This window comes from Cetorhinus maximus, chromosome 28 (assembly GCF_964194155.1).
Source record: "Cetorhinus maximus chromosome 28, sCetMax3.hap1.1, whole genome shotgun sequence".
Classification (NCBI taxonomy): Eukaryota; Metazoa; Chordata; class Chondrichthyes; order Lamniformes; family Cetorhinidae; genus Cetorhinus; species Cetorhinus maximus.
In genome coordinates this window covers 20,569,242-20,585,248 of record NC_135906.1, presented here as the reverse complement: position 1 = coordinate 20,585,248, position 16,007 = coordinate 20,569,242, and the positions used below count along the sequence as shown (strand labels likewise).

Genomic DNA, 16,007 nt, shown 5'->3' with positions numbered 1-16,007 from the left:
GCCCAAACTCATTTTCTGAAGGACCATCAGAGGACCACAGGTGGAGGCGACATTCACCCCATCCAGGCTGGACTGGTTTAAAGCCAGCCCTCAGAAAAGACCCTGTGTTTAATCCATTGCATGCTGGGCCAGTCCCTGCGTAGTGAAGATCAGAGGTTAAATCATATGGAGCCAAATCTAGAAGCAGTCGCTGGCCTGGATCAGGGGAAGCACTGACAGGGTTTGGGAGCAGTTGATGTGCCAGTCATCTCAACTTGGAATAAGATAAATAGATTCAGAACCACTCAGATGAAAATAAAGATCGAGTCATTGATGATGACAATGAATGACTTACCTCAATGTTGAGGAATATGTTCTCTAAGTCGTGGACGTTGAGAAACCGATGCAATGGTCTAAAAAAATGCTGTAAAATGGAAACAGAGATTCCTGTAAAACCACTGATCAGCAAGGTTCCCATTGACCAGAAGACAAGACAACTCTAGTACACTTGCTCCATGATATCAACTCAATATTATCAGAAGAAACTGCTATGGTCTGTTCCATGCCCATTGATTCCCTGACCTTGATCCTACCTGATGTATGGATTCTAATGTTTCCGTGTACTTCTCCTCCGTCTGTCTGAGCTCCTGAAGACAGCAATTCCGTTTGTCTGAATCTGTCATCCTCTGTGGCTGAAATATAGACCCCCATTAGTGAGGCAATGGCCCATTTTTACAACAATATTCCCCCACCCAAAAACCATTTCAAAACTCAGTTCCCAATCTCATTCTGCACCCCACCCCCGCCGTTCCCCCCACCACAATCCCCTCCCCCGCCACAAACTCCACCCCAAAACCAACAGTTCTCCTTGGTTGGGACATTTGGTTGAGATGGTGCAATGGATCAGCTGCAGGCAGGATGGCAAGTTTTGATCCATTGCATGATGACCACGATTGGCACAGGAGTTGGCTTAACAGCTTTGACACTGGAAACCATTCAGCGCTTTGAGAGGCAGTGCGGCTTCTCAATAACTGCTGAGAGATTGAGGACAATACAGTGCAACTCAGCACTAAAGTCAAGCTTATACACAGGTATGAGAACAGTGTTCAGGGAGTGCCTCGTGGTCTAATGGACAGTCAGTGGGATTATGCACACATTCCACGCTAGAGTGGTAGCAACTGAGTTTCCATCAGCCCCCATTCACTGAGTTTGATACTTTAACCTGGCTGTCAAAGGGATGGATTTCTACATGGGTAATTCACCCAATTTTGAGCCCAGCACCTCGAAATGATCGTCAATAGTCAGAGAGCAGATTTCCATTCCGATTCTCTTCACTGAGAATTGGCAAATGTTAGAGAAGAAAGCAGCAAAAATGGAGCTGAGGTTCCAGCTCCCAATCACCATCCAGGACCTTCTTTTTGGAAGGACAGGTTGTTGACCTTAGATCGGGGCAGGAGCTGTGATGTCTTCTATGCTTGATTATCCTACCCAGCCATCACACAATCCAGACTTCCCTATCATCAACACTGCTTTGTTTGAATTCAAGAGAAGAGGACAGAGAAAATTGGAGATGCCAAACTTGGCAGGATAGATCTCATACCGGTGCCATCACCATCTCAGTCCTCATCAGATCTTCATATATTTCACCTCCTTCATCATCTTCATTTTCCACGCAATCATATAGGTCGTCATCTTCCTCTCCAGTGTCACTGTTTAGACAAAGGTTATGGGATCATGTGAAGAGAGTAGTGACCACAGTGAACTCCAGAATAAACTTCAGTAATGATCCAACATCTAACCACACGCAACAAGTGAAGCATGACCATACAACAGGGTTGTGAGATTATTAACTATTTAAATGGAAGACAGGTTAATTGATGGATGGAAAATTCTTATCAAATCTGTCTATAGGTCAATCTCCCAGCCCAGTACAGGCACGTAGAGGAGGTTCCTTGAGCCCCAACCCCTTCAGTGTGATGGCTAAAAGCCTTTTCGGATGCAACCCATTTGTATCAGACCACAACATGTCAGACTGAATCAACCAGCTATGGCCAAAAATAACACTAATTTCCATTTATATAGCACTTTCACATAGCTTAACATCCCAAGGTGCTTCAGAGAAGCATAATCATACAACATTTGACACCAAAGCACAGAGGGGTGTATATTAGGTCAGGTGACCAAAGCTTGGTCAAAGAAGTAGCTTTTAAGGAGCGTCTTAAAGGAGGAGGAGAGAGGTAGAGAGGTGGACAGGCTTAGTGGGGGGAATTCAAGAGCTTAGGGCCCAGGCACCAATGGTGATGAAAATCAATAATGCACAAGAGGCCAGGATTGGAGGAGCACAGAGGTCTCAGGGGGTTCTGGGGCTGGAGAAGGTTAGAGATAGACCACAGAGGGATTTGATACACACGGACAAAAATGTGTAAAATGGAGGTGTTGCTAGACCAGTAGCAGGTGTAGGTCAGCGACCAGAGCAGTGATAAGTGAACAGGGTGGTGGAAGAGTGCAGGTAGCAAATGTTACACAAACCCAAGCTTGTGTAACACTTGTAGAGGGTGCGAGGTCAGAATGATGGAGCAGTCTGTAACTTACTCAATGACATCAGAAAGCCCACTGTAGATATCATCATCGGCCAAGCTGTCTTCTGTTGGAAAGGAGCTGCAAAAAGATATATTTTATTCACTTCCTTCATAAGACATGTATTACAGCCATTTTTCACATATAAATAAGACAAAACTGCCTGAACACCCCTTCTGGGTGATAGGTGTTAACATAAATGAAGCAGTTGAAAATCTGGGAGAGAGAACAGGGCAGTGAGGTTACATTTTTTTTTATTATTTGTTCTTGGGATGTGGGTGTCGCTGGCTGGGCCAGCATTTATTGCCCATCCCTAATTGCCCTTGAGAAGGTGGTGGTGAGCCACCATCTTGAACCGCTGCAGTCCGTGTGGTGTAGGAAGAGGATTCCAAGGAAAATGTATTTTCAAACCGACTCAGTCTGCACGAGTTGTTTGTACATATGAAGTCAAATTAAAATCATGAGGAAAAAGAGGAATAATTGTAGTAACTTCACCAGGTGTTCAGGGAAACCTGTATGAAGCTGGTGGAGCTATCTCAGTCCAGGTACAGAGGAGGGCTGGTGGACTTTGGCCTGGAGCAGACATGTATTTTTTTCTGGCCACGCTTCTCCTCCATCCTATTAAAATTCATTTACCCTGTAGCCCCAGTGTGGGGTAGTTTTAATAACTTATTTGCCCCCCACTAACCCTCCCACTCTCTGTTTGGGTTGCCAACCCTCCAGGATTGCCCTGGAGTCTCCAGGAACTAAAGATTTATCTTCTGGACGCTACTGTGACCAACACCCTAGGGGCATTAAAAAAACATTGTTTTTGTTAAAAAAAAGTTTGAATGCTTTTGTTAATATTCATAAACACATTGGACATGGTGGTGGGGGAAAGGACGTTTGGCTGAAGATCAAGATTTATCCAATTGGGCAATGAGGAGCCCATTTGTTTTCCCATTGGCTGAGGCGGTGATGGGCATTTTGGGTGACCAATGATGTGAGCGTGGGGAGGGTTGAAGCAGGAGGTCATGTGATGACACCTCCTGGATAATGTCCAACCAGAAACAAAAACAGAAAATGCTGGGAAAAAAACTCAACAGGTCTAACACCATCTGTGGAGAGAAAAACAAGAGTTAACGTTTCGAGTCAGTATGACTCTTCTTCACTCCCTGTACAGACAGGGACAGGAGATGCTTGATGGTAGCCATATATCTGCTCCCTCCAACATCTCCTACAATGTTACTTTCCTTTATACTGTGGCTTGTGCAGGTACAAGTGAAGATCACCAATTTTCTACTTCTAGAGGTAACATAGCATCTTTAATGACCTCAAGATGAGCCAAAAGACATTTGCAAACCATTGAGTTTTGAAGTATAATCACTTTTTTTTAATTCATTCATGGGATGTGGGCATCACTGGCTAGGCCAGCATTTATTGCCCATCCCTAATGTGTCAACCACATCACTGTGGGTCTGGAGTCACATGTAGGCCGGGTAAGGATGTCAGATTTCCTTCCCTAGAGGGCATTAGTGAACCAGGCGGACTTTCACAAAAATGGTTATCATTGGACTTTTAATTCCAGACTTTTATTAGATTCAAATTCCACCATCTGCTGTAGCAGGATTTGAACCCAGGACCTCATTCTGAGTCTCTGGATTACTAGCCCAGCAACAATACCACTGCACCATCGCCTCCTCTTATAACGTAGGGAAACGCTGCAGCCAATGTGTGGACAGTGAGATCCTACAAACAGCTGTGAAATAAATGACCAATTAAACTGTCTTAATGCTATTGTTTGAAGGAAAGATGTCCTTCAGGATTTCCTCTTAGAATACCGCCATGGGATCTTTAACACTGACTTGAGCAGGGAGACAGGGTCTTGTCTTCCGGGCCAGAAGGCTGTGGATTCGAGTCCCACTCCAGAGACTTGAGCACGTATTCTAGACTGACGCTCCCAGTACAATACCGAGGGAGTGGTGCACTTGTAGGCAAGACATTAGGCGGACGTGAAAGACCCCACAGCACGATTATGAACGAGAGCAGAAGAGTCCTTCCCCATTTTCGTGGACAATATTCACCCCTCAAACACATCATTAAAACAGATGATGTTCCTAAATCCCATTGCTGTTTGCGGGAGCTTGCTGTGTGTAAATTGGCTGCCGCATTTCTATATTATAACAGTGACTGCACTTCAAAATAAAACTAATTGGCTGTAAGGTGCTTTGGGGCATTCTGAAACCATAAAGGTGCTATATAAATGCAGGTCTTTTGTTTCTTTCAGCAGAAACAAAGATGGAAGCAGAATCTATTATAGTTTTTAATAAGAGAATTGAATAAATAATTGTTAGAATACATAAAATGTGCAGCAGAGGTACTGGCTATTCCGGCCATCTGATTTACACTGGGGTTTATTCACCATAAGTAACAATGGGCTAAGTGAAAACTTTTAGCTATTAATACTAATGGTTTCTCGACTAGCCTCACAGAGACTCAGAAGGTATCTCCAGAATCAGCAGTGTGCACGCTCCTTCAGGAGCAGACTGAGATTAACCAGATGATAGTGACATGATACTTCCACTTACCAGATCCCTTTCCTTTGCGCTATGGAAGTGTATGATAAATAGGACAGAGTGTCAATGACCTGAAAGAGAATGAGAAAGAGTTACCTCGAAAATGCTGCCTACACAGAAGATGTGGTACCAAACGCCAATCTGTGATCCTGACCAGCTAAACCAAGTGACCACAAAAGGTGAATAAGTTTCGTCAAGTTAGAGGAGACATAGCCACCAAATACCACAGCTAAGGAGCAAAGATGAAAGGGTGTAAAGGTTGTTCACACACAACAGGCTGATCAGCACCTGAAAGTGAAAAGACGCACATTCATGCGGAGAAATACTTTACAACATGGAAACAGGCCATTTGGTCCAACCAGCCCCTGTTTACCCCCCTCCCATCGCCCTCCCCAAGATGAGAAAATAATCTGTCCGTCACTCCTTGTCCTTCACCCACATTTCTGATCTAATCTTCAATGTTGGCATATGTGCTCGATTACCACACAAACTCCCAACTACCCCCACCTACTGCAATTGTGAACATGTGACAGTTCTGTGAGGGCAAGGATCAGGCTCAGGATGTGACATCTGGGATGATGGCGGTGCAATGGTAAGGTCACTGGACTAATTAATCCTCGAGGTTCCAGGCTAATACCCTGGGGTCACGGGTTCAAATCCCACCACGGTAGCTGGTGAAATTTAAATTCATTGTATAACATCTGGAAGCTGCTCTCAGTAATGGTGACCATAAAACTATCATCTGATTGATGGTAAAAACCCACCTGGTTCACTAATGCCCCTTAGGGAAGGAAATCTGCCGTCCTTACCCAGTTTAGCCAACATGTGACTCCAGGCCCAAGGGTGGGTTAGACTCTTAACTGTCTTCTGAAATGATGTAGGGCAATTAGAGATTGGCAACAAATGTTGGCCTTGCCAGTGATGCCCGCAACCAATGAAAGAATAAATTAAATAGCTTGATGACATTCAAAATCAATGCTCATCCAGGTATAATGGCTACTTGGAGGTACCTGTGATTATTGGCCACTAAGTGGGGGACAGTTTAAACCCTTGGAGCAGTAAGTGTTAAACACCTCCAGGGGAAGAGAGAAGAGAAAATTGACGAGAGAGAAGAACTGAAAGAGTTGGGTGTTGAAAAGAAAACTGTTTTCTCACACGACCCCAGCTAACCACACCATGGAATGGTGGCACACTGCTTGACACTAAAGTTCAGTCATATCTCTGCTAACAAAGAGTAGGCACTGGGGATAATGAACACCCAGGGAGTGAGCTACAGGCTGGAATCTCATCAAAGGGTTCAGGGGTTAATATATATAATAACAGATACACTGGGGTGAGCTACAGGCTGGAATCTAATCAAGGTGTTCAGGTGGGGTGTATATATGAATAACAGTTACACTGGAGTGAGTTACAGGGTGAAGTCTAATTGAGGGGTTTAGGTGGGGTTTATATATAGAATAAGGTTCAGCACCATTCGCGACTCCTCAGATACTGACGCAGCCCATGTCCAAATGCAGCAAGACCTGGACAATATCCAGGCTTGGGCTGACAAGTGGCTAGTAACATTCGCGCCATACAAGTGCCAGGCAATGACCATCCTCAGCAACCTAACCATTGCTCCATTCAATGGCATTACCATCGCTGAATCCCCCACTATCAACATTCTGAGGGTTAACATTGACCAGAAACTGAACTGGACCAGCCATATAAATACTGTGGCTACAAGAGCAGGTCAGAGGCTAGGAATCATGTGACAAGTTACTCACCTCCTGACTCCCCAAAGCCTGTCCACCATCTACAAGGCACAAGTCAGGAGTGTGATAGAATACTCCCCACTTGCCTGGATGAGTGCAGCTCCCACAACACTTAAGAAGCTCAACACCATCCAGGACAAAGCAGCCTGTTTGATTGGCTCCCCATCCACAAACATTCACTCCCTCCACCACCGACGCACAGTGGCAGCAGTGTGTACCATCTACAAGATGCACTGCAGGAATTCACCAAGGATCCTTAGACAGCACCTTCCAAACCCATGATTTCTACCATCTAGAAGGACAAGGCCAGCAGATACATGGGAACACCACCACCTGGAAGTTCCCCTCCAAACCACTCACCATCCTGACTTGGAAATATATCTCCGTTCCTTCACTGTCGCTGGGTCAAAATCCTGGAACTCCCTCCCAAACAGCACTGTGGGTGCACCTACACCACATGGACTGCAGCGGTTCAAGAAGGCAGCTCACCACCACCTTCTGAAGGGCAATTAGGGATGGGCAATAAATGCTGGCCCATCCAGTGAAGCCCACATCCCGTGAATGAATAAATAAAACAAGCAGATACACTGGAGTGAGTTACAGGATGAAATCTAATCAAGGGGTTCAGGTGGGGCTTATATATAGAGTAACAAATATCCAGGAGTGAGTTACAGGATGAAGTCTAATTGAGGGGTTCTGCGGGTTTTATATATAGAATAGCAGATGCCCGGAGGTGAGTTAAAAGCTGGAATCTAACCGAGGAGTTCGGGGAATATTTGATGTTGATATTGGTGGCCAAAGTGGGAGATGTCACCTTCTCTACAGGGGAATATCTCTATTCTTGATAAACCCAAAATACACCCAGAAAAAGTAACCACAAAAGATGGCTAAAACCCGATCACAAAAAGCTTCTCTCTGTGACAGTTCTGATTTCCGACAGACAAAATGTTAATAATAATTACTCCACACTTTGACTCACAGCTGGAAGCCATTCAAAGCACTTCCTTGTTTCTCAATGCTTTCTGCTTGAAAAGCTAACCTTTCACCCATGTAGGAAGGTCACACAGAACTTTATCAGCAAATTGAACGTTTGCCTCAGTCTCTCCCTCATACCCCACAAATGCACAGGGTAATTCCGAAATCTCCTTCTCCCAGCATGGCATCTGATCATTGATGGGCATCAATTAGAAAATCAACATTATTGTTTCAGCCCTGTCTCTGCTGCTTCACTTCTTGCTCGCAAGGCATTGCAAGGCGAATGTGCTTTACAAAATTACCCCATTATCTCGGGCACACCATTTGTTTGTTTATTTACACCAGCCTTTCAAACACCAACCCATCCCTTCCTGCATGTCACACTACCCCCCCACCCGCCCAACCTTAAATGGAGGCATGTGAACAGTCTGATCTCCAGGAAGGACTTATACTAGGACTTATAGCCTGGAGGTTGGGGAAAGGGCTATGGGATATGGGCCGAGTGCTGGTAAATGGGATTAGGTAGGTAGGTAGTTCAGGTGTTTCTCACGTGTCAGTGCAGACTCGATGGGCCGAAGGGCCTCTTCTGCTCTCTGATTCTGTGATTCTGTGAAATGACATCCTGCTGAATGCGGAATATCACAACTTTTCTCGTGAATAGTGGAACGGGATTTAAACCCCGTAAATGTTTTCAGAGGGAGCACAATAAGATCTATGCACAATTCCCTCTGGCCAACACGTGTCATGACACCATAAATAACTCAACACGCTACAGCTTGTCTAATAACAGGACCTTTCTGCAGCTTATTCTTGGCAAAACTGAAACAGTCTCTCTTTGAATATATGCTTATGACCTTGACTCTGTTAACCAGATATCGCAATATGTTACATCCAATGACACAGCCATTGTCAAAGTTCCTCACTAGCTTTTTTCTCCACGACCACTTTGTCCCTCACCACTCCCATGCATTTGTATATTATTCCATATCTTTGTCAACTCAGATCTTGACTTCACTGGCACCTGGCAGCATGACATAAACAAGGCCATGCACCTCTCATCTGTCAATTCTCCGGGCAAGCTTTTCATTTTGATTCATTCACGGGAAGTGGGCTTCGCTGGCTGGGCCCAGCATTTATTGCCCATCCCTAGTTGCCCTTGAGAAGGTGGTGGTGAGCTGCCTTCCTAAACCGCTGCACTCCATGTGGTGTAGGTACACCCACAGCGCTGTTAGGGAGGGACTTCCAGGATTTCGACCCAGCGACAGTGAAGGAACGGCCGATATATTTCCAAGTCAGGATGGTGTGTGGCTGATGGGGGTAGCATGTGTTCCCATGTACCTCCTGCCCTTGTCCTTCTAGGTGGGTGTAGTAATTATGGTTTTATTCAGTGTGTAATGTACCTTTAAGAATAAAACTTGTTAGGGGAGATCACATGAACTGTAGTAACCAATAGGAGAGTGGCGAGGGCTACCTCAGCAGCCAGTGTAGAGATAGAGTTGGAGTTGAAAGCACACGTGTAGTTGCTGCTGAGTATATTGTCAATAAACTTAATGCTTCCACCCAAGAAGGGTCGGCAGTTCGACTCTATCATTGATAGTAATAACTCAGCCACAGCTACAGCAGTGGGAGAGGCCATGGGTTTGCGAAGTGCTGTCAAAAAAGCCTGGGCAAGGTCAAGGATTCTATGGCCTTGGAGCTGATTGCCAGACCTGCTGACAGGACGTGCGTTCAGATGACTGCTGCTTCTGTCATGAGCAGCGGGAAACACCGCATTTAGTGAAAGGGAAAATAACTACACCGAGTATCGCAACATTTTATGAGAAGTCTTAAGCAGCTGGGGAAAAAAAAGCATGTTATTTTTATCTCAAATGTATTTTTGTTTTTTTTTCACAACTTTCGCGGGCTCTTCCGTTGCTGACCCAGTGCTGACTGGGGTGTTTGGAAAAAAAAAACTGAGCAAAAGGCCTAAAGAAAAAGGAAACACCACAGCTGCAGGCTTTCCCCTGACTTTCTGGTATTGTGGCCCCATCTGCAAAATTACTTGGGTTGCTTTGGAGATTTCCAGGGGCTTGGGGGTGGGGTGGGGTGGGGCGGGTGGGTATTTGGGACACAGGACTTTGCTGGCTGGGTACTGGCGTCACTTTGGGAGCATCAGCAGCGCACGTCCACCAGTGCCAATTGTTCAAGCGACACTGCCCCCAGTCCGAGCCTAGATGCTAAAGGTCCTATTGCCTTGAGCGAGGTGGGTGGGTTGCGGGGGGGGTGGGTTGGGGAAGTCCAGAGCCAGGTCTCCATCCCACAAAAAAAACTACCATTTCCATCCCTCTGCCTGGCCCCCCACCACCCCCCTTTCCCCCCCCCGCAAAATGGGAGGCCATACGTGAATGTTGGGAGACAGAGCCTCCTCAGATATCTCTGAGTCTGAAGGTCGTGAATTCAAATCCCACCCCAGAACCTTGAGTACACAACCCAGGCTGGCACTCCCAATGCAGTACTGCAGGGGTGCCATTTTTCAGTTGAGATGATAAATTTAGGGCCTATCTGCCCTCTTGCAGGTGGACGTAAAAAAGATCCCATGGCACTATTTCGAAGAAGAACAGGGGAGCTCTCCCCGGTGTCTTGGCCAACATAGATCCCTCAACCCACAATACATACAAAAAAAAAATTATCTGCTTATTTATCACGTTGCTGTTTCTAGAGGAAGACATCCTCTGGTCTAGTGAAGTCTAGAGAGCCCTGCCTACACTCATCCCAATTGAGGCCCTTAATTGGCCACTTAAGGGCCACTTCCCACTTGGCCTCAATTTTGAGGCTGGCGGGAAAAATTCAAGGGCGGGGGAAGCCCTGCACCCCAGGCCTCAGGTGGGAAAGGGAACGTGCCTCTTAAGGGCCCCCTTTTCACATCGGGTGGGCCCTGTCCCCTCAAGACCTGACCCCGATCCCTACCACCCCCTCCTCCTAACCTGTCCTTCATGAACACCACCCCCCTTTTCCCCACCCTGGGTCTCACTTACCTTCTCCACTGTGGGAACTCCTGCACTTACCTAGTCATGGACTCTGGGACTTAGAATCTGGGAACAGCTTATTACAGAGCTGCTTGTCTCTCTGTAGTTAATGCCAAGAAGATATAATAATGTCTATAATGTTATTGGAAATTATTTTAAAATAGAGTTTACTGGCGTCTGCGTCTATGTGTGTGTGTGTCTTAATTGGATTAAAGCCAGCTGATCTAGAGGCTTTGATATATAGAAGAGAAGTAGGTTTGAAATGGTATTTAGGTAAACAGGGGGGGCAATTTGCATTTTTCTTTAAACAAACGAATGTAGCTTATATTCAAAAGGAGGGTGTGAAATATTACACCTAACCGGGTGAACCTCAGAAAGGGTATGCTTCTATATTTTTCCGAAGGATTACTAATAAAGTGGGTGTTCTGAAAGGGTTTTATTATTAGAAGAGGTAAAGTTCAAAAGACATAGTGATACAATGAAAATTTGCACTCAAAGAGGAAAATATGTATAAAGGAAGAGACGGCTGTTGGTAAAGAGGAGAGGGATTCCAAGATCTAAAGCCTCCAGCCTGTAAGCCTCAAGCCGCTGTCTGCAAGGACCCAGAGCTGAAAGAAACTCATTTTGAATGCGACTGTCCATGGTGTGCTTTGCCAGGGGTCTGTTTAAATCTGTGTTTTACTGTTGCCTTAACGGAGGTGTAACTGGGAGCCAGATTAATTAGGGAAGTTTTAGAAGTTAGCACAGTAGTAATTTGTAGACATACGTAGGTGCTCACAATCTTTTAATAAACATTTAATTAATAAATGTTTAAGTTAGTTTTATAAAAAAAACCCTCTCGAGACTCGGTGGTCTTATTACTACTGAATTCAAAGCCTGCAACTCGAAACATACAAATTGCAAAAATTGGTTATGACAGTTGTTTCAAGTTTCCCTCTGGGATTTGAACAGCTCAGCATTTACCATCAGCTGTGTCATAATAGGTAACTTCTGCCCAAGTGAGGGGCAGCCGTCAGGTCTCCAGCGAATTAACGCCCCTTGGAGGAAAAACCTCCAAAAAATCCTGCCCATTTTTCTTTAGCATTGGTTTATATAATTAGATTTACTTTTTAAGTTTACAGAAGGTCCTGTATCGTACAGCACAAAACCTTCTGTCAGTGATCTGATGAAATTTTGAACGTAATTTAGTTGGCTCCTGAGCAGAAGGTCATAAGTTCACACCCCTCTCCTGCAACTTCAGCATTTCTGCTTCTGCCTTGGTTGTGTTGGTATTACATTACAGACTTACATCCGTATTCCATCAAGCTATAGGCTGCAGTATTGGTGCAGTATTGAGGAAGGTGTCAACTTTCAGATAAACTGTTAGATTGACAATCCATCTGCCTCCTAAGGTGGATGAGGAGGATCCCATGGAACTATTTGAAGACGTGCAAGGGGAGTTCTCAGTGCCCTGGACAACATTCATCCCCCAACCAACATCACTGAAAACAGATTATCCAGTTTATTTAACTGTTTACTGTTGTGTGCACACTGGCTGCTGAGTTTCCTGCATTATAACAGCAACTGCACTTTAATGACTTCATGGGCTGTAAAGCGCTTTGGGGCATCCTGCGCCTGTGGAAGACACTATTTAATTGCAAACCTTTTCTACTCTATAAGGTTGATTCTGTGAGGCTACGGCAGTGCTTGTGAAGGAATTGGAAAAAAAACACCAAGCCGGCACAGTGAGGCATATGCCGAAGAGATTGAGACATTTTCGAATTGCTTAATTGTGTCCCCCCCTGGACTGGGATATCAACACCATTTAAGGGACAAGGTTTTTACCTCAGCGGGAGCGCGCCCAACCCGCTCGAGCGCAAAATGATGCGCGTTGGCATCGGGCGAGCGTCCCGACGTCAACGCACAGTCGCGTGATATTTCGGTCGGTGGGTGCGCGCTGGAGTTGGCAGTGCCCCCTGCTGACAATTAAGTGGCCTGTTAAGGGCATTGAAAAGGTATTTGAAAGAACGTGGCCTTTGCACTTTTTAGGAAGCCTCGTTCATGGAGGGGGGATGAGGTTTCCAAAAGCAAATAAAAATAAAAATAAAATTTCGAAAAATTTAATCCATAACGTGTCCCTGCTCGCGCGACTCCATGTTTTATAACCTTTTTCCAATTTTTTTTTTTAGTTGAAAGCTCTTCACCTCCCCGAGGCTGCTCTGTGCCTCAGGGAGGTTCTCAAGCGCGCACTCGTGCCCTCCGCGTGCATGAAGTTCGCCCCCCCCCCTCATCCCGCTCGCCCTCCTCCTCCCCCCCGCCCACACAGGCTGCCGCTCGCATTTCCACGCTGGGCGGGTCTTAATGGGCCTGCCCGGCGTGAAATGGCCTTGTGGCCTCGATCGCGGGTGGCAGGGGGGCTTCCTGGCCTTCCCCGCTTGCCCCCCGCCGAGCCCACCCAACGAGCGGCTAAATCCTGACCCAGGGACCTCCTATTGATGGGATCCAACCTACCGAATAAAAATTAAATAAAAACGAGTCCCAACTCAAATGTTGGCGAATTCCATGGGTGCCGCCATTATTGTATAATGCGTGCCAATCTTAATGAACTGGGAGATTGAGGAAGTAACAGTGTAGTAACGTAGGGAGTTGGAGAGGTTTAAAGTGGTAATTCCAGAGCTTACAGCCACCAAGTCAGGGATGCGCAAGAGGCCAGAATGAGAGGAGCACCGAGACCTGGGAGCGAAATACAGGGCACAGTCTAACTGAGGAGTTTGCATGGTTTATATTTAGCATAATTGAGACACTGGGAGGGTTATTAGGGCTGGAGGAGATCACAGAGATAGGGACGGATGAGGCTGCAGCGGGATTTGTAACAAAGATGAGAATTTTAAACTTGAGGTGCTTAATCACAAGCATTAGGCCGTATGCATGTAAACAGAAGCATTTAACAACTCCTCACTTTAGTGTGCCTTTTTATGCTTTCTGTACAATGTTATAGCACAAGACAAACTGAGTGTGCATATACTTGAGCGACACTGGGATTCTTTAAAACTGGACAATATCTCCTTTATTCTGCCTTCCCCAAAGTGTATTTTACCGCAAAGTTTACCGCAATTGAAGTCTGAACAACAGTGGGCCAGACTCACCCTCACCTCGTACAAAAACTGACCTAATTTTCTCCAATGGAATATTCTACAGTAAAGGGACCGCTTAGTTATTTCCTGAATATTAATGGTTTGGGGTGGGTGAAAAGACAGACAGACACAAGCTTCTATTATAGTTCCAGGAAATTTAATTTTGTCCACTCTCGTTAATGAGCTTGAGTATAAAAGCAATGGATTAGTAAGTGCGTAAAAATAGCACAGATCATAATTTAAACATGTTATCTAGTAAGCAAGAAGGCACTTCCTAGGAGCAATTAAATCATGATGAATCATTTACCATAAAAATCAAATGGGCCCATGTAAATACGACATGATATGTGTAGGCATTATGACTTGTTATATCTCTGTTATGCATTTATTAAAGGCACTAAGAAACATTGGTGCCTTCCACCAGGACAGTGGGCAGGAGAGCAAATTTGAAGCTGAAGCTAATTCCTGGGTATTAATTATTCTCTCTGTGAACTGACTCAATTAGATTCCAGTCTGTAATTCACCCTTCTCGTTAAATTGTCCATAGCCCTTCATTTAAAGCTGCCCACTAACTCACTCCCGGTCTCAATTATGCCAAATATAAACCATGCAAACTCTCCCAATTAGATTCTGCCCTGTAATTCGCTCCTGTTTGTCCATTATCCTATACATCAATCACCTGAATCACTAAAGTAGGTTTCAGCCTGTAATTCACTCTCAGTTATCCATTATTTCGTAAATAAATTCAAGGGTGATGTCCGGACTACACAACCCATCCAATTGTAGGGAACTCTGAAGTGAATCAGTGATAAATTTAAAGATTGAGGAAAATTGATCTTGTCGACATTGAAAATAAAGATCAGCACCCCATCACTACTTTGAACATTCAGTCCCTCCACCAAATGACGCAATACATACAAGACTCGTCAAGGCTCCTTCGACAGCACCTACCAAACCGACCACCTCTACCATCCAGAAGGACAAGGGCGGCAGACACATGGGAACACCACCACCTGGAAGTTCCCCTCCAAGCCACTCACCATCCTGACTTGGAAATATATCGGCCGTTCCTTCACTGTCGCAAGGTCAAAATCCTGGAACTCCCTCCCTAACAGCACTGTGGGTGTACCTACCCCACATGGACTGCAGCGGTTCAAGAAGGCAGCTCACTCACCACCTTGTCAAGGGCAATTAGGGATGGGCAATAAATGCTGGGCCCAGCCAGCGACGCCCGCATCCCATGAATGAATTTTTAAAAAAATCTTGCATTTATATAGCACCGTTTGGAACCATGGGACGTCCCAAAGTGCTTTACATTTAATGAAGTACTTTTTGAAGTGTAGTCACTCTTGTATTTAAGAGATGTGACAGCAAGTTTGCACACAGAAAGATCCCACAAACAGCTAGGTGATGATGATGCTATAGCCTGCTTTAGTAACGTTGGTTGAAGGATCAATATTGCTCAGGACACTGGATTGAAGGGCTTCAAATCCACCCTCTGCACAGACCCCCAAAAAGCAAACAACGCTCCTGTATAAATCACTTGGTTCACTGCCAGACTGTAACGCAATTATATATCCGTTACTTCAGATTACCTGTGCTGCTCAATTGGTTGTTCTTTCCCACTTGTCTATTTTTATTATTTTCCCGTCAGATTCACATTGTTAGCCCTGACTGCTCCCCTTATGCGCAGCATTGCATTATTCGCAATATATAAAACACGACATAAAAATATATCTTTATCTGGCGGGCGATTTGGCCACAGGAGGTGCAGTGGGTAGTATCCCTGCCTCTGAGCCAGAAGCTCTGCATCCCTGTGCCACACCCAGAACCTGATGGCAAAGGAGGGTGCGTTCCTAACGCGACCAGACTGGTGGAGTGTCGATCTGCGCAGACGCCCGCGGCAGGCGATAAGAGCGGGAGAGATTCCTGGCCAGCCATGTGATGGAAAGAACATTGGAGCCTTGGCCATAACTCCAGACTGCAATGTGTACGGTGAAAGTGTATGTTGCCACAGCAACTCGGACTCCTTTGGTTGGGGCAGGGGGT

The 16,007-nt window shown here is 45.4% G+C and overlaps 1 protein-coding gene across 1 annotated transcript in view; it reads right to left on the bottom strand.

Moving 5' to 3' along the window:
* The window catches only part of vav1 (vav guanine nucleotide exchange factor 1), a 107,654-nt gene that overhangs the window by 33,188 nt on the left and 58,459 nt on the right, over positions 1-16,007 (bottom strand). Inside the window, exons 3-7 of the mRNA XM_078531381.1 lie at positions 5,124-5,182; positions 2,572-2,637; positions 1,580-1,688; positions 573-671; positions 335-403 (exon numbers count right to left, since the gene is read on the bottom strand). Coding sequence (XP_078387507.1) covers positions 335-403; positions 573-671; positions 1,580-1,688; positions 2,572-2,637; positions 5,124-5,182 — 402 coding nt within the window. The remainder of the gene's footprint in view (positions 1-334; positions 404-572; positions 672-1,579; positions 1,689-2,571; positions 2,638-5,123; positions 5,183-16,007) is intronic.